The sequence below is a fragment of the Linepithema humile genome, chromosome 7 (assembly GCF_040581485.1).
Source record: "Linepithema humile isolate Giens D197 chromosome 7, Lhum_UNIL_v1.0, whole genome shotgun sequence".
Classification (NCBI taxonomy): Eukaryota; Metazoa; Arthropoda; class Insecta; order Hymenoptera; family Formicidae; genus Linepithema; species Linepithema humile.
Window position 1 is genome coordinate 7,559,739 of NC_090134.1, and position 16,873 is coordinate 7,576,611.

The window sequence follows — 16,873 nt, forward strand, 5'->3', positions numbered from 1 at the left end:
TCTTTGAAGATAAATTATCTCAAAGTATTTTTTACATCTTATATTTTTCTAAAGTATAATAAAACTCAAATATTTCGAGGTACAAAGATTTATTTTTTTTTTCAGGTATGCATAAGTGTACATGCGTTTTAACAAAAGTGCATATACGTATGTACACACTACATCCTAATCTCGGTAAACGCAAAAGGCGTGTTTTGCGTTTACAACGCTGAAAAATTCGCAATATATGCGAATAAGAATAAATTCACGAAATGCTCTTAACAAAGTCAATATAGTTTGTTTCTGTAAGAGATATTACTTTTTTATATATCTTAAATCTCAACAATTTTTGGGAACAAGTATAATTAGTGGTGTCGACATTTCATCTGCCATGAAGATCGAAATAAAGTTATAGAGGAAAACTTTATTTCTTAAATTTAAAGAATATAAATTTATGGATTCAAGAATATTTAAATAATTAAGAAGTTTACACGATTGAAGCGTTTAAAAACGCAGAAATGGCAACTTTTGCGAGTAATCTGTAAAGATTTAAGATTGTACAATATATGTAATGAAAGGATTTGAAGTTTAGTTTCTTAAAAATGAAAAATTTAATATTAAGATCTAAAAAGATCTGAGAAATATTGTGTCGTTACTATTGACATCACACATGGCAGACAATGAGTTGCCTTAACTCTAATAATAATTCTTTATTAATATCGATAACATTATGTAATAATAAGGTACAGGATAATCACACGAGGTATCGACCAAATGATAATAGGATAACATTTGTTTCCTTCAGTTGGTCCAAGAAGAGTATTGTTTCGTAATCGATGAACAAAAAGTTCAAATTCGGCATTCACGATAATACATTAAGATTGAAAGATCAAATTTTGGAAATCTTAAAGAGCTAGCCCATACAGCACAGAATCTTTCAACTACACATTGCAATAATGTTACGATTTTGCAAATTGCAATGTTGAAGAGACATTATAAAGACATGAAATTGCAAAATTTTTATAAGATTACATTAATGTTGCATTCAACAATTTTAAAAATATTATAAAAACCTCATCTTGTTCAAAAATTGGTTGGGATTAATCGATAAATATATGCAATTAAAAATGTATTTAATCGTTTTTGTCTATATTTCTACTTTTGATTAATCCCATGCAACTTTGTTTATAGTCATATATGCTAAGATAAATTGATGACTGATCAAACTTGTGTTTTCCACACGTATTGTTATTGACATACATCAAAATTACATTTATGCAAGATGTCATCGTTTTCTATATCTGTGCTGTAGGGAAGGGCAGACTTGCGCCCAAAGAATCAATCGATTAATACCTACACCATTAAAAATCCCGATGTTTAAATATTTTACGACTACGCGAATGTCCGTGATAATTCTTAAAAAAAAAATTTAAAAAATTTCTAAGCATTACATTCTATAAAATTTAAAAAAATTTTAAAAAGATCAAAAATTAAATCTTTTTCGTAAATTATGAAACCCCCTTTTTTTGCTTTTACAGATCAAATTCATGTCGATTGCTCTCATCTATTTCTTTTTTCTTTTTTGTTTCTGCAACAATTTCTGGATGAACCGATAGTTCTCTTTCTGCAATATAATTAACAATTTAACAATATTTTGTAATATATTCGGTATTTTAATATAATTTTAACATTCCAAACTTCTAAAGCTGCGCAGCTTCAAGAAATTTCGAATTATGAATAATCGGTTCTTTTAGATTCTCAAGAGTCGAGTGACGTACCAGAAGTGTTGTACATGAAAGACTGGGTAGGTAAGTAAACAGGGTACATACATATTTACAAAGACACGTGCGAAAGGGTTAGCGTCGTTTTTTACAGTCACGTCTCGAGCAATGACAATCTGACTGCCTGCGCTTGGCTTTCTCTCGCTGCAAACGACATCTTGAATAATGTACGTTATCCCTGTAAATCATAAGCTTACGATTCGCAAAAGATTTAACTAGAATTTTATAATCTTCTTTAGAAAATACTTTTAACATTTTCGATAAACTTTTTTCATACGCGTAATCATTTGAAGAATAATTTGCATACCCTCTTTATTTGCGTAAAGCGACACGGATAAATCGATGAAAAGTTTCACGATACTCTGTGCCTCGTCATTGCTCAAAGCGTAGTTGATAATCCGATACTGGAATCTTCAGTAGAATGTTAAGATCTCATAATACGGTGTCCAGAGTGTCGAGACTTCGTAACAATTGCTCGTCCTTGGAGCACCATTGCACCAGCTCTTCGATGGTCACCACACCGTCCTTATTCGCATCCATCAACTAAAAATATACATGAGACATTATTAATAACTAACAATTAATAATCAAAAATATAAGTTATTAGAAAAATATTATATTAAAAAAATAAATCACCGTCGTCTATAAAATATTACTAAAAAAACACAATTACAAAATATAATAAATTATCATAATAATTACCTTCAAAAAAAAGATAGAAAATTTTCGAATAATTAATAACTGTAGAACAAAAAATCTCAGATTAAATAAATGTCTGTCGATTACTTACAGCTACAATTTTATTTTTTATTTATATATAAACACTTATTGCCCGACTGGAGATGACGTAACACTCACGTGGAAGATGCGGTCAACGTGTTCGCGAGCGGCCACATGTGGTTCGAGGATTTGCGGTTGCGTGTAGCGACCAAGCATCTCGTAGATGGAACCCACAACGTCCAGCATTTCCTCCTTGCTTATCAAACCATCGCCGTCCAGATCGTACAGTCCGAATACCCATTGCAGCTTCTCCTCCACCGATCCTCTCGACACTTTCGACAGTATAGTGAGGAATTCCTGTGAAAAGTTTGGAGTACAGTTTGGAACGGCGGGTTTCCTGAAGAACTTGGACACTATACTCAGGGAACTTCTATATGCTAAGTTTAGAGCCGAGTTTGGAATCGCGGGAACATTTCCGCGTTTCTCTAAAGCGTTTGTCTACGACGTCGCTCACCTCAAAGCTTATCTTGCCGGATGGTTTCCTCTTCATGGTGTTGAAGACATAGTGAGCGTACTGACTTGCGTCTATAACACGTGATGATCAGAGGGGATGATAATAGTTAAAAAAATATAAATTTTATCGCATAATACAAAATAAAATTCATCTAAAAAAAATATTCACAAAATTTTCTAAAAATCTGTATAAATAATTATCATCTTTACCTTTTCTAACTTGACAATTGCAGAGTCTAGATTTTGTAAAAATCAAGAATCTTACGTAAATTTAAATTTAAGAAAAAAAAAAAAAAAAAAAAAACAGTACCTGGACACTTTTAAAGATATAAATTTGGATAAAATTGTATCTTGCATTTTAATAAAATCTATCATCTAATTTAAAAATTAGAAATTCATAATTTAAAAGAACAAAAAACACTGGCATTTATCAATAATATTGTTTACTCAAACAATCGGGATCACCATTGCCATCGTTATCATCATCATCTCTTCATTACCTCCCTGCGGAAAGAACTGCGAGAAGATCTTTTTGAAGGCATCCTCGTCGACTAAGCCGCTTGGGCACTCCTGCTTGAAGCCCCGATAGATCAGCTGGATCTCCTTTCGGGAAAATCTCGTGGTGGCCGCGAGGGTGGCAAGCTCCTCCGGCTTGTGTCGGCCGCCAAGGGCGAGCGCGGCGCCCCCGGAGCTCCCTAAAACGCCCCCGAGTCCTTCAAGCTCTCCTTCTGCAAGTTCGCAAGCCCTTCACTCCTAAGACTGCGTCGCGCCATCGAGATGCTCCCTCTCGCCCCTCCCTCGTTGTCGAACTATCGGGGGCTAGTCTTCGCTTATAGGCCATGGCCAGCCCCCAAATGTCCGTGACGACTGAGGGAGAGGTTTCCATTTATCTCTTCTGTTCTACTTGAAAGAAAAAGATGCAAGGGGGTTCTTCTTTTGATTTTTATTGCTCGAGGGAACCATCGAGGTGACCTTAGCACCCCTAAAGAAGGGGTGGGCGTACTCTATTCTAAAGGGGACCTACACAGTGCGCAGACTTGCAGGCGGAGAAGTCGTGAGAGGCGAGAGACAACAGACAGGGGTGAAGAGAGATCGTGGAAGTGATTCGCACTACAGAAACTTGCTTGTTTTTTCATAATTAAGAATTGATAAACTACTGTTTGTTAAAACAAAAAGTGCTAATATTATACAAAAATAATATGCTGATTTGAGAGAAAAATAGGTTTGTTAAAGGCAAATATTTTATAAAATAATATTCAGATTTGAGAGAAAAACAAGATAAAATAATGTTATACTTAATATTTTTAATTTGTAACTATATTGTTAACAAGCTCTATAGTGCAAATCATTGAAAGATTAAGAGATTGAAAGAGAAGATTGCGAGGATACATTCTTTGGATTCTGAGAGTGAAGAGAGTTCATAAATACGATTCTATAGTGCTGAGTGATGCTCCACAAAGGATTTAATCAAAAATACTTTTTGCAATAAAGTGCAATAATAAATTACAATACGTGTGTGCGTTTTTAATTTCTGTAAAATAATTTTTATAAAAGTAATTAAAATGACTTAATTTCTTCGCAAGTGAAAATGTACACTAAGTATAAAAAAGACGCGACTTTATTTTTAATTTTACTTTTTATAAAAACCTTCACCGAGATAATATTAATTATCGAGTTGATTAACTACGGAAGTTAGACGTTACACTATCAGTTAATCAAACAATCATAGAGATTTACTACTGGAAAGTCTAATGTAATTTCTAGAAGACTACAAAGTATTCGAGCAATCGTGAGATATTCTACAATAATATACAACGGAAAAGATCTAAAAATAGAAAGTAATCTTGAGAGATTCAAGTACAAAGAAGCAAAAAAAACAAGGGTTAAAGAGTCTGAAAGTTCATGTATTAAGAGGTCTACAAAGTTGAGGGGCTACAAAATTCTAAAATCTACAGTTCTAAAAATTTAAATATTCGGTGGTTTAAAAATGTAAAAATGGGGTCGTTCGATAATCTGAGAAACCGAGAGGTTTAAAGCAGACTCTAGGGATGTATGTGAAAACTGCTGTCGTAAATTCGTCGTCCGCAGTTCACTGGCGATAATATGCCAAGAATCACTTTCTCTAAAGAACTGCGAAGTTTCGATTATCCCCTTTATGTACTGCAACCATTAGCTCTGGTCCCGGGTATCCGGGGTTGCCATAGTAACGTTGCAGCTCCTACCCCGTGCTTCCTGACCACCCCTTCTTTTTGCGAAAGCTTCGTGAATATTCGTGAAGTAACGCGACGGGATTTTATCCGTCTTATCTCCTCTATTGAAGACGAAATCTTCAAATCGTAATTTTGATTTACGAAATGATTGATTACACTAATTATAACTGCTTGACTATATCTTTCGTAAAAAAAAATAAAATTAAATATTTTATAGTTTTTTGATTAATTTGCTTTACACTATTGTTTATATATGTTAAATATTTATCCTATCATTTAAAAATTACAAAATATTATATTGCAAAAATATAAAGGGAAAGTTTAAGATCCTAAAATTCTAAGAAAAAGGAGATTAAGAATTTAAAGAACTAATTACAATCCAAAGATGTAATTATCTACAAATCCTAAAATTCTAATATTATTATGCATCTATAGATAAGAATCTAATAATCTAAAAAGTCTAGATTCTAATATTATTAGCTATATCTATTAGTAAATAAAGTCTAAAATTTAGATATATAAAAGTTTTAGGCGTACAAATAATTGTAAACACACACAAAAGATAGCTAGTTAAAGAGATTAGAAGACTAGAAAATCCAAAATTCTCGAGAAAACTATAAGAATTCACAGATTCAAGAATTACTTGAAATTCTTATTGTAAAGAAAGAAGAGTTGAAGAATTAAATAATCCGGAGAATTTCAGTTTCAGAATCTCAAGATACGATATCATAGAGAGATAGCAAGGGGATGACAAACAAATAGATGGCTTACCAAACTTCGGAAGCCGATTATTTAAACACCAAGAAATCCCAGAATCGATAACTGCAAGATTCGAAATGTTAGAGAAAAAGATATTCGAGAATATCACCCGAGGGTGCATCCGAAGACTCGGACCAAGTCGAAAGACCTTTGACATATTAGCAGTCCTGGTGCGACAAGGGTTGAACTCAAGCCTTTACAAAAACTACCATTCATAGAGCATGATATCGTTAGGCACAAGGAAAATCTTGTATGGACAAAACAGATAAATAAACAAACAGACAGACAGATAGACCAAGCAACCCGTGTCCACTGGGGGAAAGGAGGTGTAAGAGAAGAAGAGAGGAAAGGACCCGTCACTGATCACCTTGGTGCTGCATTCGGCAGTTATCACCCCCGGCTGTCGCTCCGCTTGTCAACGACGCTCTCCGCTGAGTAGTCGCTCGACTGGTCCAAGTATCAATGGCTGTGCACGTCGTGCCGCGAGTATATCGAACGGCCGTACGAACGCGGGACGACAAAGGAGGAAGAGCTCGATCACAGCAGTCTTTGTTTTTTTTTTTTTTTTTTTTTTTTGTTTTACCGCCGTTCTCGCTTTCCGGACTTACTTTTGTCGCGGCTCTTACGCGCCTTCATCGGCCAGCAAGCGCGCAACACTTTCTGCTCGGCCTGGTCTTGATATATCAGCAGCGAGATGGGATATCGGGATTCGATTTACCACCACTGATCGGCGCGACGCATCCCGCGACACGCTTTCCGGCGAGGAACTCCGCGCGCGCACGGAGCGGGGGAGAGAGTAAGAATGGATGGATCACCACGCAATTGCGGATGCTGCGCACGGGATGCTGCTGGTTGCTGCTGCCTCCGCACTGTCGCGACGCCGAACGGTGGTTGCGGACGCGTAGATGGTGCCACACTGAACCACTTAAGGGGTTCGTGGGAAAGCGTGCCACACGTCACTTTCAACGCGCAAGTGCGGCGATCTTCGACAGCTTGTGGTAGCGACGGCTCAACGAGAACTTCGAGTGACTTTGAGCGAAATCACTCCGAATATTAACAGTCGGAAATTCTGGAAAATTTTAAAGATGTTGAAAAACTTGGCTTCAAGATAATAGATCTGAATTTTCTGGCTTTCTCTAATTTAAGGAATTAAATTTAGCTAGCCGACAATAAGTGGATGTTGGAAAGCAAGAGATACAAACTTAAACAGAATTGTTTAATATTTAGCAAAACAAAATTAATTCCTTCAATTAGAAAGAGTTAAAAAATTTAGATCTATTCCAGCTTGATAGAATTTTGAATAAAACATTAGGCAGAGGAAAAATAAAACCACAGCTATTAAACGAGGTCGACGAAGACGACCTTACACGTTTAACAACTATAAAAGTCTTGAAAGCCTCAAAAATAGAAGTCTTGCAACTCTTGAAAGTCTTTTAAAAGCTTTGGAAGTCCCGAGGCATTAAAAGCTCTCACGAAATAATAAACATCGTATAAAGCCGCGCATATACTTGCCACATCCTGATATTATATCATTCTATCACGGTAGTATAGACGATACTGTAATGTCTTACATTACAAGAAAGATAATAGACACATCAATATATAATAGACTTATCAGTACTTTGCTATTTAAAAAAATGTGACGACAAGCAGAATACGTTTGCACTTGTATCGATCCTGTTGTCTTATTTTTCATATTTACTTCAATTAAATTAACTCAAAATCCATTTAATACAAAATTTTTGTACAAAATGGAACTTTTATAAATTTTTCTACTCACGTACAATTTTGTTGTTTATAATATCGAATTTTTTAAATATCTTAATGTATACAATTGCTGTTATCTACATGAGTTTCTTATTCAAACTCGTATAATTGAAAAACTCACAATGACATGAATAATACAAAACTATCGTGATACTGCAAGAAATTAAATCAGCATATCATATCACTCTATGAAATGTCTCAGTGATATGGAACAAGTCTGTACGCGGTTTTATATCATAAAACTGATAATATTATTGTTAAATATTTTTAGCTCATCAACGTTTCTTTAATAATAACTCTATTATTAAAGTAACCTGCCGTGAAATGTCATTGTAGCTGACAAGTTAGGCCACCCCAATTGCTAGCCGTCATAATTTAAAAATAGACTGTCCATTAATCCTGTGGACACCATAATCATCAAAAAATACTAATATATTTGACTGACAAGTTGTCAAGTTAAATATGATTCTAATAATAACAAAAGTTCTTTTTTAATGTTCCAATAAATTAAAATTATCAATTAATTTCTTAATTTATGATAAATTTAATAATTTCTATAAAATCCTAATTATAAATTTAATATTAATACTAATATATTAATATTAATATTTTTTCAGAATTCATCAATGTTTGTTTAAAATGTTTTGACAGGCAATATTTAATTTTCTTTTCAACACTTTGTACGTCTATTCTTTAGAAATGCAATTTTTCGACGAAGTAAAATGGATCAATCTCATTGGTTTTTGCAAAAATAGCAGACAATTATTAATTCACATTCTCACACTTACGTCATATAGAGTATAAAACGTCAATATCTTCTGGAATAATTGGCACATTTAGCTTAGGTATAACGCATAAAAGCTTTAATATTTCAATAATATAGCAATATGGGATGGCAAATAAATTTCCGATATGCTGTATAAATATTTAAATACCTCATCAATATTGAGTATCATTTTCGTGTTTTGAGTGTTGATATTTATCGATGCTTACCTCATTTTCTCTTCTTATATTCCATTCCTTATACATTTCTGTGTAAACTTTTGTCATATCATGTATGTAATCTATCTGTCTTCTGTAAATTTTTTAAGAGCTCTTGGCGAATCTCACGACTTCTGTGTAAACAAACATGCGAGTCGATGTAAAAGTAGCACAGCGGCGAGAATCTGAGTTTGTTCACAACGCTATTTGCTGAGACATATATTTCAAAAGAATATTGCTGAACATTATACCACAAAAGTTCTCTTTTCTTTCTCTTAATCCACCGTAATGTTTCCTACAATATTCGTGACATACGTGTTATAAATTAATCAAATTTTACTTGAAAAAAATACTTAATTGTAACAAACTCACCAATAATGATTAAACTTACAATTAGATGAATTCTTGACACGCAATAATCTTATTACAAATCTTGCATACTTCCACTGCAAATTTTTAGATACGACTATAACAAAATGGCGGATAAGACGCAAAAAGATTTATGACTTGAAGTTAGCTATCTCATTGTCAGACTGTCCATCCTTCTTCTAGCGTAATTCTAGAGGTATTTTCGCGATTAAGATTGGCGTTCGATTTCTCCAGTGACGGATCGATGATGATTGGAGGGTGTTCTATCAAAGTTGGCATTTCCGATATTTTGATTTTGTGCACGGGGACCAATCGATGAGTAGCTTTTCCGGCACGGTGGTACCATCTAATGATATCAATTTGACGGTACTTCAAGATCCACGCGGCTAGCTGCTGAGAATGCGACTTTACGGTGTTTCGCGCTAAAAGTCAGTCAGGCTCGAATTCGAAATCGCGGTTGGGGATGAGCGACGGAGCAGACGAAATTCCGCCATACAGCAGCAGCAGCATGAATATCGCCGGCGATATCGCCCAACTGTCCTACAAGGAGCTACAGGCCCTGGCCCTGAGGTACCGTGTACCGGGTAACGTCAAGGTGAGCTGTCATCGTCGTCGCGACGCTGCTGTCGGTGCCGATCGGCCGTCTCTCTACTCGTTTCAATTCTATTGTTCGTCGTCGTTTCTTCGTTCTTCGAGGCAATTAATCGAAATTACGACCGGTGTAACCGATCCTCAAGCCTATCATGGTGGCGGTGATTCAAAGAGATTTGACATCCCAAAGTCGTACTTGATCGCGTTGGCCGGATTTCGGGTTCGTTTAGGGACATGATTTGGGCGGATACGGGGAATTCTAACCAAGATTAATTATACCAGAAGTCGACGTAACGTCAAAGACGTCAATCGTGGCGAAGATTGTGCTAATCATGACTAACGGATATTCGCTTTGGAATTCGGTCCGAATGTCGTTATCTGCCTATTCCTTTCAAGCAGATATAGATAATCGTTGTGAGAAGGCTACTTTTGGCGAACAGATAATCAAATGTTCTTCTTTCGGTTGAGATTATGATGGGAGAAGAAATGCGAAATCTTAACCATGATTAAAATTATTCGACCATGATTAAAAATCTTAACCATGATTAAAATTAACTTGTCGATGAAATAATTAGGTCCGTTTGTTTTCTTATACTTTATATACTTTGTTCCTTTGTTTCTTTTTTTCACCAAGAAATATACATTTATTTCGTTTGAAATACAGAATATATAGTTGAGATAAACGTCATTTTCATAAACTTGAGTTATTACTTCTGTATTTATTTATTATTTATTTGACTGTTTTTCCTTGTAACTTTTGCAATATTATTAATTATTTAAAATTGACATATTTAATTTGATCAAAATTGTATTATCTTATAAACTGTTATTGTAATTGTAAAATATCTTTCAAATTTTTAACTTTGACAATGAATAATTTTATCTGTTAATCTAGATGATTTTATTATTTTTTAAATTATTTACGTAAGAATACACTATGTAATTCTATTGCAAATATAAAGAGAACGTTTTTAGATAAAATATTTTTTAAATTCTAATTTGCTCATATATTTTTTTTTGTAAAATGTTTTCAAACTTTTGATTTTTGTGTTTTAACATAATCTTGATTACAGAAAAAGGTGTTGGTCAAAGTTCTGCAAGCTGCCAGAAGCGGAAATGAAATGGAGTTCAGTCGACTATTGCAGGAGTTGAGAAAGAATCGTAAGAGAAAGGCAAGGAAATCAAAGGATTCCAAACTCGGGATAACATCAACGCCGCTACATAGTCCTGATTACATTATGGCTGACGACGATTATTACTGTCAGCAACAACAACAGCAGCAACAGCCACAAGCCCCTTATCAGTGGGTAAGTTATTAGAAATTTAATTTTGCAATTTGACTTATTAAAATTAATTATCATGTCAAATAATTAATATTGTATGTATAGAATTAATGTTATTATTGTAAAATATTTAGTCTGCTAGATTGTTTCGTAGGTAAAATGCTTTTCGTGTCTAAAATCTTACATGCTCTACAATGGCTGTTAATGGGTATCAATTTATTTTGATTAATCTCAATAAATTTTTTTACATTTTTCAATATTTGACAAGTATGTGGAATCTCACTTAGTATCTATTATATATGTATTATTACGTTACATTGTAATTAACCACAGTTACAATTATGTAATAACTCCTATAAACTACTATTGTATCGCAACGTTGCATTACTATTTGTTTTGCGATGCAGCGATCAAGCGGCGTTGATTGACTTCGGGCAAGTTTCCGTCTATTCTGCAGATCGGCGCTGAAGAGGAGATAGTGAGTAAGGACGATGACAAGTTCCCGCACTACGAGGAGTTCAAGCAGTTTTTGCTGAAGAGGATCCAACGCGAGTTCCAGGCATGCGACAACAATAACAACCAAATGCAGGACTTGCACTTGGACACTATTGTGGATCTGCAAAGCGCGCCGATATCACCGAATTTGCAAATGATTCCTCTCGACGGACAGAACTATCTTAAATCGAATCTAATCAACGATGCAGACCCATTGGCGATCTCCTCGGTCGACAGATCGAGTTATCAAGTGCTGAAAGAGCCCGAGGGAAGTTCGCAGGGGTCGTTTCTGCTGAAAAGGATGCTACAGGCGCCGGTAGGCGCCAATCTAGGCGAAATCGCTAGTTCGCTCTTTTGGGCCAGCAATCTGCTGGACAATTCTGACACTCTAACTGCCGAATCTGAGAGCAACGAGAATGAGGATCGCGAATTGGACGAGGAATTGGCATTGGAAGAACATTTTGCGGACACCAACGCCAACGATTATTGTTTATTGAAAAATAACAAGGGCGAGTACCTGCTGAACGAGGCAAACTTGATATCTCAGCAAGTTCCCAGCGTGCTGCCCGCCGACGATCAGTACAGATTTCCCAACGAAGTGAACAATCGGCCGAATAACTCTTACCAGAACTGGACAATTACTAGTGTGACGGAAGTGCCTAATGGCGATTTGCAGTCCCCCAAAATTTTCCACGCGATCTACTACAACAACACGGATCCTACCATGACGGCTGCGAACAACAATATGACTTATCAGTATCCGAACGACACTGCCTGCAATGGCGGTCAAAACTTTTTCAACTTTGATGCACAAGACACTAATTCATATGCGACCGGCACGGACATGATGACCACGAACAATTCCAACGATATTTATTATCTGCAAAATTTTGGCAAACACAACGGAGAAATGGGAACAGAATATTTCCGCAATGTCGATACTTTCGGACAGAATAACGCTCAGCAAAATGTCTACGCGAACAATCAACAGTATCAGTATTTTTATCCTCGACCTGAGGAGGCGATTGATCCGATAAACGAAAGATTAGAACAACAGCAAAGTAACGTTATGGCAGAAGTACAAAATGATGTTGTCAATCAAGAAACTGTTACGGAGAATTTGCACAGACCGATAAATGGTGAGCGTTCTACTTACACCTTTCATTCCAAACAAATAAATACAATGTAATATATAAAATATTTTATAAAAATATTTTTCGTATGTAACATCAATTGAGACTTTTGCGAAGGGCAGCTTTTATTTCTCGATATTTTCTAATGTTTCAATCAAGAACTAAACGACCATTTCATTAATTAGGAACAGTGGAGCCATTCTGGCCAAAATGGACCGCTCAGACCAACAATAATTTGGAAAACACCCTGAACTATCACATATCCAAACAGGTGGACTATTCTAAATTGAATATGACGTCCTGCGTGTACTGTTACGAGGCGCCGATCGTCATGCATCAACCTAGTCACGGTTCTATTCCGACAGATTCTGGCTGCTGGCATGAGCGAAGATACACCGCCGAGCAACGACAACATTCCTTTTTGCCGTATTGGATGCTGTACAACGACACATCACAGGGTATGCGAATGACGAATATGTCTAGTGATCCTATGATGCCGTCGCACGCGACCACTATCCCTAGCAATGATAATTTGAAGGACATCGTCCACGACACTTCCGTGGCACCGATCAACGATGTGTGGATGAATGAATACGAGCCGGTGTCTATCGCCGATGAGATGAACGTTCACGTGTCGGATCCGCTTTTCTGCAACGTCGCCGTCGATCGGATCGACGACATTCCGGACACGCCGGATATCACGAAAACTTAAAGTGAGTTCGAAATATTTATGACAGTAAATAAGCAACATTAGAGTAAACGAGACGGGGCTTGCAAGTGGAACGAATAAAAGTGTTCTCCAAAAGCGACAGGGTAATAATATAGTTTTTCCGAAACAAGCATAATTCTTTTGTTTCTAAGTGCGGGGAGAGCGTTGAATTGTTATTGTTCCGAGAACGAACTTAGTCTTTTTATATCTTTGTTAATCGCACAATAACAATTAAACAACTATTTCGCGAGATTGCCACTTGCTAATATGAGACTTCGTCCATACATTCGTCCATATCGCTGATAAGTGATACGCGTAATTATTTCTATTGATTAGAATAAAAATAGGAGCGATATCCAAATAGAAATCAATAGCAAACAGAAATGGAATAATCGATATCTCCTTAGGAGACAGACTAAATCTATTTCTAAATGCATACTTTTTCTATTTCAAATTGTTGTATGTTTTATTTTGACATAGAAACAATCGTCCTTCAGAATTCTAGCGTTCTTTCTATTCTTTATATTAGAGAGAAGTAAAAAGATAAAATAACGTAAGAAAATAAATAATAAAACACATTAAATACTCTTAATTAAATACTCGAACTTGTTTACGTAAAGTTATGATACTTTGCATCGTGAGAATTATTTTTTTCATGTGCAAGAAAGAAAGAATTAGTAGAGTTTTTATATTATATATAGGATTTACATATGTTACATCCTGTATATTATATAGAAAATAGATAAATAATAGAAAATAAAAAATTATTATATACTTATTAATAAATAATTAGTAGAGTATTCTTATGTTAGATTATACAGCGAGATAGTAGGATTTTGTATATTTTAATATATAAATAAATAAAGTTTACATATATGCATCAAAAAATCTACGTGCGTGCATCTAATTTACATGCATTTAATACGCTTCATTATTGGAAAACATATAAACAAACATTGACAAACATTAATTACGAATCAAGAATTGATTATCTTGAAAAATTGATAGAAATGTGATCGTGACTTTAAGCCACATCAAACTTTTTCTGACTCACCCGATATGGCACCTGGTTGAAACTGCGAGCGGATGTAATTCTTCAATTTCATCGAAATCGATTCCTTTCTTCTTCCTCCTCCATATGCTCTTATTTCGCTGTCCAGATCGCCTGAATTCTTTTTCCGTCCCGGAGATCTCCCCGGCGTCACGTGTACACTATACATTTTCGTTGATACGTCGCCGATGTTTAATAATTAAATCTCCTGTCAGTTGATATAAAAATAAAAGTGCTTTGCCTGCAAATCAATATAAAATAACTTTATAATACTTTACACAACTTAAAGTATATATATATTTCTTTTTATCTTATTTAATCTGCCCGTTTATTGCAGATACAAAATAGAAACTTTTGCAAATAGCGACTGCTTTTATCGCGTTTCGTTTTACTAAGCTCATTAGAATTTAAATAAATCTCACGGGTCTTTGGATTACGACTTCCTTGTTTCACATTTCTTCTCACCTCCGAAAGTCGAGAGGGTGAAATCGGCGGTGCGAGTCGGCGCGCAGTTCGCGAAAGACTGCGCTTGAAGTGCGTTAAAGCGAAGCAGGTAAATGCTGCAGCAGACTGCCGCTTGTATGTATATGCATATACACGCCGTGGATGCAACGGGGTTGCATTTGAGTCGCGCAGTTTTAATGAGGTGCTCCGCAGCGCTCCGCGGCACTAATTATACGGACCACTTCAAACACTTTTCTTACGCCTCTCCACAAACCTGAGCTTGCTATGAGAACGTGAAGGCTTGATTAATTAACTGGCCTTAATTAGTGAGCTTTCTCGACTAAAATATTCCATCATTTCGTACAATATAATTAAATATATTTTCATATATTCTGTGAATCATTTTATATGTTTCTACAAGAAAATTCTCGTTATAATTTTTGTTGTATTGTACAAAGTATGTTGCAATCTATTTCCATTGCAAGAACGGTACTATGGTTCCTTTCATATATATTATCTAATTTTCGGGGTATATTAGTTGTGTACAATAAGGGACAATCGCGCGGGGCATTCATATGTATTTTTTCGTACTTATTACAATATATATATAATTCATACTTATTATTCCAACTATTCATAATTACTCCAACAAATGTTTAAAATACTTGGAAAAAAAAGATAGGATCATCAAATCTTTGTTTCACTTTTCTATGCAGCCTGAATGTCACTTGTCTGTCATTGCTCAGCAACCGCCGGTATCTGCGTCCCTTCAATGGGCGAATCCGGAAGATACTTCCCCTCATACCAGTTTCCTTTCAAATCCATCGCGCGATTATGATTAACGGTATTCGTTAAACATTCTTCAATCGCTGCATCTATATTATCTGCGGTGATGAATGTAACAGCTTCCTGTTTGGCTTTTCTGATCCGTTCGTCGATCTTCTTCTTCTGCTTCTCCTGCCGCTGTTCTTGCTTCAGCAACTTCTGCAGAATAATCTCCCTTTTGCTCTCCTTTATCTTGGCCAGTCTGGCCTCTCGTATCTTCGCCACTTCTGTATTCCATTCATCATTTATGGCGCTACACTTTTCAAAGTCTTTCTCCTCTGCTGCTTTCATAGTCGCCTCATCATATTGCACTCTGTTTCTTTCCTCAACTTCAACGAAATATGACCTGAAATACATCATACATTAATTTCTGAATAAAAATAGAAGAGTTTTTATATACGGATTTCTAAATAATCACTATCTAGAATCTTTTTCAGCCAAAAATAAAAAATAACAAATTTCAGGATTATAGATTATATTTTGCATTTGCACCTAAGTGATGTCATGTATGTCCTGTAATTGTTATATAAACGTTGCAACTCCTGTTTATCCACTTCTGGTATAACACGTTTCTTTGGTACTCGATATAATTTCGATTTTGCTGTAGGTAACCAAATTGGTTTCCTCTTCCAACGCACACACTGTGTATAGACAGAATTTGGGATGAAAGACTCGCAGAGCCTGGTGGTACTAATTGTCAGAGTGCTGGCGTTCATTATCTTTATGGCCTGCATCATTTTTAGAACTGAAAAAAATTTATGTATTAGAAAAAATCTATTATTACTCCATCTTTCTATCATCATTATAACATTAATTATTACTACAGTATTATTGTTACATTTTTAATCAGTCATTTTTTGAATTTACATTTACGATTCTAATATTAGATATTTAAAGACTAAATAAAAAGATTTAATATATAATTTGTATTAATATAATATTGCAGTGAACACTTCAAAAGAGACTAGATTTAAAAAATGTAAAAATACAATAATTAATAGTTTAAAAAAGTTAATATAACATAATGAATACTGTAGTATCAAAGATTAAACAATAAATACCATAATATATTTTAAAATAGATATTCTACAGCTCTGCTTGTTCCCTTTTTTATGTTTACCACTCCAATTTCTCTTTGAGGTTATGGTATCTTTTCGTAGACATCTGGCGAGAGTACTTGATATTATTTAAGTCGAAATGCGACTGAAGATAACATTGTTTTTGGTTACTGAGTATCATATACTGCTACACAGCGCTGTTCAT

General features: G+C 35.2%; 3 protein-coding genes across 13 annotated transcripts; 1 reads left to right on the forward strand and 2 right to left on the reverse strand.

Moving 5' to 3' along the window:
• Nucleotides 1-72: 72 nt before the first annotated feature.
• LOC105675729 (A-type potassium channel modulatory protein KCNIP2-like) lies at nucleotides 73-14,958 on the reverse strand. 9 transcript variants are annotated; one of them, XM_067359902.1, is made up of 9 exons: nucleotides 9,083-9,250; nucleotides 8,723-9,005; nucleotides 8,518-8,644; nucleotides 6,330-7,031; nucleotides 5,975-6,025; nucleotides 3,494-3,721; nucleotides 2,995-3,065; nucleotides 2,619-2,837; nucleotides 73-2,303 (listed from the first exon to the last, which is right to left on the reverse strand). In XM_067359902.1, the coding sequence occupies exons 4-9, from the start codon at nucleotides 6,340-6,342 to the stop codon at nucleotides 2,193-2,195; spliced, it is 693 nt and encodes a 230-aa protein (XP_067216003.1). In that variant the 5' UTR covers nucleotides 6,343-7,031; nucleotides 8,518-8,644; nucleotides 8,723-9,005; nucleotides 9,083-9,250; the 3' UTR covers nucleotides 73-2,192. The 9 variants fall into 9 exon arrangements, 8 of the variants coding, with proteins under 8 accessions (XP_067216003.1, XP_067216004.1, XP_067216006.1 ...); XM_067359903.1 differs by lacking the exon at nucleotides 8,518-8,644; XR_010891347.1 differs by lacking the exons at nucleotides 5,975-6,025; nucleotides 6,330-7,031; nucleotides 8,518-8,644; nucleotides 8,723-9,005; nucleotides 9,083-9,250 and adding exons at nucleotides 14,345-14,582; nucleotides 14,807-14,958 and having other exon boundaries at nucleotides 73-1,938; nucleotides 2,068-2,303.
• Nucleotides 9,314-13,325, forward strand: LOC105675722 (uncharacterized). Of its 3 annotated transcripts, XM_012373067.2 has the most exons (5): nucleotides 9,314-9,674; nucleotides 10,744-10,977; nucleotides 11,393-12,587; nucleotides 12,767-13,039; nucleotides 13,120-13,325. In XM_012373067.2, exons 1-5 carry the CDS (start codon nucleotides 9,543-9,545, stop codon nucleotides 13,170-13,172), a joined length of 1,887 nt encoding a protein of 628 aa, XP_012228490.1. In that variant the 5' UTR covers nucleotides 9,314-9,542; the 3' UTR covers nucleotides 13,173-13,325. The 3 variants fall into 3 exon arrangements, with proteins under 3 accessions (XP_012228490.1, XP_012228488.1, XP_012228489.1); XM_012373065.2 differs by having other exon boundaries at nucleotides 9,315-9,674; nucleotides 12,767-13,325; XM_012373066.2 differs by having other exon boundaries at nucleotides 9,317-9,674; nucleotides 11,411-12,587; nucleotides 12,767-13,325.
• A 388-nt stretch (nucleotides 14,959-15,346) lies between the features above and the next one.
• mRpS26 (mitochondrial ribosomal protein S26) lies at nucleotides 15,347-16,817 on the reverse strand. Its single transcript, XM_012373089.2, has 3 exons — nucleotides 16,672-16,817; nucleotides 16,103-16,355; nucleotides 15,347-15,956 (listed from the first exon to the last, which is right to left on the reverse strand). Exons 2-3 carry the CDS (start codon nucleotides 16,345-16,347, stop codon nucleotides 15,521-15,523), a joined length of 681 nt encoding a protein of 226 aa, XP_012228512.1. The 5' UTR covers nucleotides 16,348-16,355; nucleotides 16,672-16,817; the 3' UTR covers nucleotides 15,347-15,520.
• Between the last annotated feature and the right edge of the window lie 56 nt (nucleotides 16,818-16,873).

Bases quoted from the DNA above. Each gene is read 5' to 3' on its own strand.
- LOC105675722 (XM_012373065.2), top strand. From the start codon at position 9,543: ATGAGCGACGGAGCAGACGAAATTCCGCCATACAGCAGCAGCAGCATG. The intron at 9,675-10,743 runs GTGAGCTGTCAT...TCTTGATTACAG, and splicing joins GTGTACCGGGTAACGTCAAG to AAAAAGGTGTTGGTCAAAGT. The intron at 10,978-11,392 runs GTAAGTTATTAG...ACTTCGGGCAAG, and splicing joins CACAAGCCCCTTATCAGTGG to TTTCCGTCTATTCTGCAGAT.
- LOC105675729 (XM_012373084.2), bottom strand. From the start codon at position 14,510: ATGTATAGTGTACACGTGACGCCGGGGAGATCTCCGGGACGGAAAAAG. The intron at 3,722-14,344 runs GTGAGTCAGAAA...GCGAACTTGCAG, and splicing joins TCAACCAGGTGCCATATCGG to AAGGAGAGCTTGAAGGACTC. The intron at 3,066-3,493 runs GTAATGAAGAGA...CACGTGTTATAG, and splicing joins GCAGTTCTTTCCGCAGGGAG to ACGCAAGTCAGTACGCTCAC.
- mRpS26 (XM_012373089.2), bottom strand. From the start codon at position 16,347: ATGATGCAGGCCATAAAGATAATGAACGCCAGCACTCTGACAATTAGT. The intron at 15,957-16,102 runs GTGCAAATGCAA...GATGTATTTCAG, and splicing joins ACATACATGACATCACTTAG to GTCATATTTCGTTGAAGTTG.